Genomic DNA, 6,872 nt, shown 5'->3' with positions numbered 1-6,872 from the left:
ACCATTTTTTGTACCATGTGTGTATAACATTTGTTAAGTGAATCGTTATCTTGCAATTCAGCATGTTAGCAGTGAGCACCCTGCCAGTTTCTGCAAAAGCGTTGTTTGTTGCTATTTGTGTGCAGAGGGGGAGGAGATTACTTCAGCCTTGCACACTAGGGTAGTGTAGGAAAATGGAAAAAAAACCCATTCCTTACCTCTCCCTCCGTGGCTAAAAGAAGGCACAGCGCACAGAAGCTTTGCTGCTACAAAATATGGAAAGGAAGAAACTACCTTTTCTTTTTTCTGTGGTTTCTTTTTCCAGAGGCTTTTTTGTAGTAGAAAATAGCATAGAGATGCTACTGTCACTTGTCTGTATTTTCCCCTCGTAGAAGAAATGAGACTTAGCTTCTCATTCCATTTCTGCATAAGCTTAGCTGATGGTGAAGATTCTACTCTTCCTTTCTTCCTCTGAGAATTTGCATGAGAAAAGGGGAATGATTTCTCCTTTCCAATGGAACTATTGTGGAAGAATTTCTGTCCTGTGCAGGGATTGTATTTAAGTGGCACAGGAATTAATGGAGGCAATGTTGGGGGTGGGATGCATCTTTTACGTAATTTTACATAAATAGTCAGTCAGTGCTCCCATTTTGATCTCTAAAAATGGGAGCACTGACTATTTTATTTCACAGTACTCTGATACACTAAGAGCTCTGTGTGCTAGTGTTCCTGCGCTTGAATAGACTGAAAGGTACTGACATCACCATAAAATTGTCAGAATTTCTTATTCTGGTTATATTAAATCTGCAGCAGCCCTGGATAATATTTATCACTAGATGGTGCCACTTTAGAAGGGGCTTATAATATCTATAGCCCTTCATGTTAAAACTAAGCTTTCTTACTGATATTCTAAGCTTAATATGCAGGAAGGATAGCTTTTTTTTTAATATGAGGGTTCAGCCTTAACTGTAGCTAGCCCATTGGAGATGTGTGGTTGATGGTAGCCCAGACCACACTCCTGTGTTTGGGGGGAATTTAAATCCCCCGTTCTTTTTTGGCAAACCTGGGGCTTCTTACTTGAATTTGACACAATTTTCTCTTCTCCTCTTCAAAGTATTAAAAGTTGAGGCTGACTCTCTTAAAATACATTTAAAAACCATAAGTAACAAAATGATTTGCTTAACATAACTGGATTTTGAAAAGAACCAGTATTTTACTATGGTGTATAGGTTTGACACGGAACTATGTTTTACAGCTCCTTAAAACACAGGTTAGATAGACGCTTGAAACAGTAATGTGATAACATTCACAGAATTTAATGAAAGAACATTATAAACATACTATAGCCACAGTTACAAACAATAAAATGTGAGGTAGACTGACTAGTGAAGATAAATTCACCAAGTTTTGGTTAAGAGAATTTTTACATTAAGGACTGCTTAAAACCTGATGAACTTCCTACATAGACATCATCTCCCTGCAAGGAAAAATGCTTCATACAGGAAGGCTGCACGTGCATTTGTTTTGATATGGATACGTCCTCAGGAAAACTGCAGCCGTGCCTTTAACAAAGTAGGCGCCTGAAAATCTTGTGGTTTCTAAGGTGCCACTGGACTCAAAATCCTGCTGTTCTAGGTTCCTGTGTGATAACATTAGTGACATACACCGTTTGCATGCCTTTCCTGGGCAGAACGATTGTGTGTGTAAGAAGACAATGAAGTGTGAAGCAGCCCTAAGAAAGCAACATTTAACCTCTTTTTCAGAGGTCACAAAAAGTAACAACATAAGTTACAAACATATGCATGATTTTATTCTAGTTATAGATTACATTCAAAAGTAACCTGTGACCTCTTCAAGAACTAGTCTACAGGTAAAATGATGCTGGCCTGTTTAATACAGTCATATCATTAACTTGCTTGCAAGACCTGTAACCAAAATAATAAAAAGATACCATTTAGTAGTATCATATTCTGTCCTCTGATCTCATATCACGCAGTGATAAATGTTTTGAATTGTTTTTGTTTGAAGGCAGGTGTACTTAAGGCATTTTCACACAATCATATAAAACTTAAGTACTGGAGCTTCTGTGCTTAAATAGCTATACTGAAAACGTATGTTCCATTTTTAAATGAAAAGTAAGTAAGAACACCTGAAGCTATGGTGTGGTAGTTAGAATATCAAACTAGGATCTGGGAATTCCAAGTTCAAATTGCACTTTGCCATGGAAGCTTGCTGGGTGACGAAGCGCTGTTACACGTACTTAAGCCTAACCTACCGTACAGGGCTGTTGTGCATATAAAATAGAGGCAAGGCAAATGATGTAAACTATTCTAGGTCCCCATTAGGGAGAAAGGTGGGGTATAAATGAAGAAAATAAATACATTATTGGTCTGTCTTTCTCCGTGCTGTCTAGTGTAACTGGTAGTAGTTTCCAGGATTTAAGAAAAGGAGTTTCCCAACAGCTGCTACTCAAAGTCCTTCAACTACAACTGTCAGCAGTTGAGCCTGGGGCATTCTGCAGGGGCATGAACATGTTCACAAAATGGTCCATCAAATAGGGGCTAAGGATTGAGAGAAGGAAATGTGCAGCTGTCTTTCTGAAAAAAATCACAGCTTACACTAATATTTGTGATGTACCTGCAACCACATGTTTATACAGAGTAAAAATGCATAACTTAAGAGATGTATTACATTTTTCTTGCTCAAAAACTGATTCAAAAGCGTTCACTTGAGGGAAGATGTGCAAACTGTCTGCTAATTCCCCAAGCCCTTGATTGTGTGAAAAAGACCTTAGTTTAGTACACTCTGCCTGTCACTATTTTTGGACCTTTTTGCCAAGGATCTCTAAGTCTCAGCACCTGAAATTTTAAGAACTTTAGTGCAAACATCAAATATACAAAGATTTTGAAAACTTTTTATCTGCAATAAAATGGCAACTCTTTGGAAACTTTCACAGATTAAAATCATGTTATTCAGGTATTAAGTTCGGCCAACATAATTACAAAAAAACTAGTTATCCCTAGAATACCAGTATTCATCATGCATCTTGTAGACTGCACAGTGAACATGCAGGCCTTATCACTCCTAATTGTACCTCTTACATAAGCTTCTACTAAATAAAAATTAAGGTATTCTTTAAAGTATAAGGCAAACTCTGTGGGGTACAAACCCAACCAAATAACCTACACTAGAATAAACAATTGTTCATTTGAAATACGCTACATTTACAGCATTGCAGCTATAATAAAAACAACAGGTATGAAAACCATTATTTTCCTTTTCAACTTCAATCAATATATTACGTTTTTCATTATTTGTAAACAGCTCTTTCACAAAGTAAAAAAGTTGCATGATTAACACTTTGTTCAAAATGCCGTTTTGGCAGGTGCTTCTTAAATTGCAGGTATACAATTTCTGTATAGATCATAATAAATGCAATGCACTGAATGAATAACTACTTTCACAATCTCATGAAACCACTTGCCTGCCTTAAATATTTGAAGAAGGAAAAAAAATAGCATGTGTATGTATGTGGTGTAAGGAAGAACTATTAATAAAGAATAGGATAAGCGCGAGAGGAGCTGGAAAGATCTGATTAATAGTGGGGGTGGAAAGCAAATGAATACTATCTAAATATCAACTGCAGTATGAAGACCTGATAGTAATTAATTATTTTCAATTCAGCATATTTTGCACCAAATACTGATGCAAAAGGGGAGGGGGGCGGAGTATTACAGGGCCTTTTTTGGTGCAAAGAAGTTCATTCTGCAATCATTCAGTGGCTTGTTTAAGATAAGTTATATTAAAACTGTTAAATTCTGTGTGGACCAAAAATCTACAAAATGAATGGGATTTTGCTACAAACCTAAGAAAAGCTGCAGGTTTGTAGAAATTCTGATATTAAAAAAAATTGGGGAGTTAAAATTCTCCCAAATAATAGAAACAACACCCATTGCTATTCTGAAATCTCAATGATTTGGGGAGTTGTTAGGAAATGGCAACAATATTGTCTAGCCATCGAAACTTTGGTTTCTATAAAGCAATGCTAGTCTGGGAGGCCAAAACTGCCCTAGGTAAGATCCCACCCCCCTTCTCTATCATGTCCCCTGTTGGAGGAAGACTCACTGAGGACAAGAACTGCCAGCAACCACCAAAAACTCACTACCCACACCACTTGGCTGGGCTTGGAGATCAATGCAAAGGCTGTTTTCCAGGGAGAGCTGGAAAGGGGATAATGCTGAAGATGAGGAAGCAGAAAACAGTAAGATAACTAATGGGTTGGAAGTAAAGAAGCAAGCAGGAAAAGGGGAGGGCTGCGGAGGGAAGGAAAGAGGAATTAGTGGGGGGGCATACAGGGAGAAATGACATGCTCCCTACAAGTCCTTGGCAGGTTCCCCGCTTGAATCTCTATAATGCAAATACATTTCAATGCCTTGGCCTAGCACAACATAAATATATGGCTCACATGCAAAGGATTCCAACTAAGAGCGATAAAGTCCCTTTTTCTCCACTCCCCCATTAACACAAGCATGTGCAGGCATCATAAGAGGGCACTGCAGGGAATGGAGAAATCTAGGCATGCCTTTCATACGCCCATTGTGTCCCTCAGCACACAATGCAATTTACTTGTGCTCCAGTCAATTCTTTATAATACCATGTTGTCCTGCCTCTATGAATGCCCATAAAACAGATGTTGGTAGGGGTAAGTGGAACATGAGAAAAGTATCCTCCACACACACATGATGTGCCTTTCAAATGGATTGAGCCTGGTATTTAAAATGGCCAGCTTTATCTGGTATGTATATAATATTTTTATAAAGTAAGAGTTCTTGAGGTAAGTCCCAATTCATACAGAACTGATTTTCAAGGATGTTTATTAACTCATAGCTTGGGGCTTGATTTTGATTCAGCCTCTTTATTCTATAGTCCATTTTTAACTCATAGGAAAGGATCAGCTCAATGAAAATTCAAAACAACATTCTCTGCTCTGAGAAATGAGTGTTGATGCAAATGAAAGGCACCAAATGCAAAAAGAGCTCAGACTATTTCTGTTGTGTAAAACAAATTAAGGTTGATTACTTACTTTAAGAAACCTCTGATAGTATTAAGGACTGGAAGAGTTTTGGTGAAGTTTAAATACACTGAGGCGACCATGCATATTTAAGCTGGCTGATCAGATACTTTTCAGTCTGCAAACAAGGATGATCCATGCACACAATCAGGTATCTGCATGGGACCTAGTTTGTCATCGAATATGATTTCATGTGTGTTGCAAAAGGGGGGAAAGCTGTTCACCCACTGAGGAGGGAAACAAGTTAAACACCTCCTTTCCCACCAATAGGTGAATTATCTGAACATGTGCATCTCTGGCTTCAGGACAATAACTGAAAACCAAGTGAGTGAAATAAAAGTTTTTCAACAAACCTGCCTGTGTGCACAATGCCTGCCATACATTCATTAATTTGTTCAGGCTTATGTAGTAAACTTTTTAAAACTTCTGTGGAAATTTTGCTAAAACAGTTTCAATATATATAAAATTACAAATCTTAAGCTAACACTGAACAGAAAATGAACAAAGATTACTCTTAACACAAATATCTGTCATTTCAAACCCCTGAGTTATACCGTACCAAAAGTACAGATATGAAGAGAAATGGACAGCATTCCTCAGCATATTATCTTCAAATAATTCCACATCCTCAGTGTGAATCTTGTGTAACACAAGCTGATTGATGTCAAAAGTTATTTTCCTTCCATTTAGCACAGTACAAAGACCAGAGGAGAGCGCATCATCCGCCAAAATGTCCTCCGCACCATGGGTCACAACGACATGTTCGCTTCTGTAACAGTGCCCCGTTAGGAATTAACTTGAATCACTATGTTCTTTCAATCACAAAAGAACAGAAAAACATGTACAGATGGAATTAGAATTTTTGAAAATCCTTAAGAGTACTGAAGATAAATAGTGGTTGCACTTTGCTCCACAGTGATTGTACTTTAAAAGAAAGAAGAAAAACGACACAATAAAACTTGTCAGGCTCTCTTCTCCTCCTCTGCCATTTTGTTTCCTTATATATGGCGTCCAGTAAGAAAATAGAGTGGTTTATCATCACTGCTGTTAGCAGTTTGAAATTCATCTCTAAGACGAAACTGCCATTCATCTTCCAGCTCTAAACGGACTATTGTTTGACGCAAAGAACTCCTGTCTTGGCAAATTACACACAGGGTTGCACCTTAGGTTAAAGAACAAAACACACAAGTTTAGAGTGTACTGGGTCTTTCATATTGTTGATTTGCTAAGATCGCTGCCCACTACTTAGACATACTACCCATACCAAGTTAAGGTAGTACTCAACAGCACTGCTACAACATGCTACTGACATTGCTCCTAAACACAGAATCTACTCTCTTCCAAAGCCAAATTAGACCATTCATGGACCACTTCATCTACCTCTAAACTACTCGTTTCTACACCTCCCTTTAGAAAAACTTGGTTTTCATGTTCATATAGAAACAGCTGTAAGTATATGGAAAAGGCATCTGTCAGAAATAAAAAGAGCAAGATAATCCATAGCAGCGCATGAGGAAGTAGCAGTTAATAAATGGTCTACCAAAATAGGCTGTGATGTGATTAAAATTTTGACCATTTATTTGGAAATAAATGCCTTTCCAGGGAAATCTGACTGAGTCAGCTTACAAAATAAAGCACCATAAAAGTTATTAAAACAGCATTCAAAATACAGCCAGAGCATAAAACAACATAATGCAGAACAGGTTTTAAAGTAGTAACCATAATTTAATGCCAGATGTTAAAGGGAATGCTGTACCTAGCATAAGAAAGACTTGCATGTGTCAAGAAAAGGATCTGTCAAGCTACATATACAAGATCATGT

At 37.7% G+C, this 6,872-nt stretch overlaps 1 protein-coding gene across 3 annotated transcripts in view; it reads right to left on the bottom strand.

Moving 5' to 3' along the window:
• Nucleotides 1-1,276: 1,276 nt before the first annotated feature.
• Nucleotides 1,277-6,872, bottom strand: part of GREB1L (GREB1 like retinoic acid receptor coactivator) — a 247,207-nt gene continuing 241,611 nt past the window's right edge. For all 3 annotated transcript variants that reach the window (XM_054984549.1, XM_054984550.1, XM_054984551.1), the window contains one exon: nt 1,277-6,212. In XM_054984549.1, coding sequence (XP_054840524.1) covers nt 6,049-6,212 — 164 coding nt within the window. In that variant the 3' untranslated portion in view covers nt 1,277-6,048. The remainder of the gene's footprint in view (nt 6,213-6,872) is intronic.

Source organism: Eublepharis macularius, chromosome 7 (assembly GCF_028583425.1).
Source record: "Eublepharis macularius isolate TG4126 chromosome 7, MPM_Emac_v1.0, whole genome shotgun sequence".
NCBI classification, from domain to species: Eukaryota; Metazoa; Chordata; class Lepidosauria; order Squamata; family Eublepharidae; genus Eublepharis; species Eublepharis macularius.
This window is presented reverse-complemented; position numbering and strand designations above follow the sequence as displayed.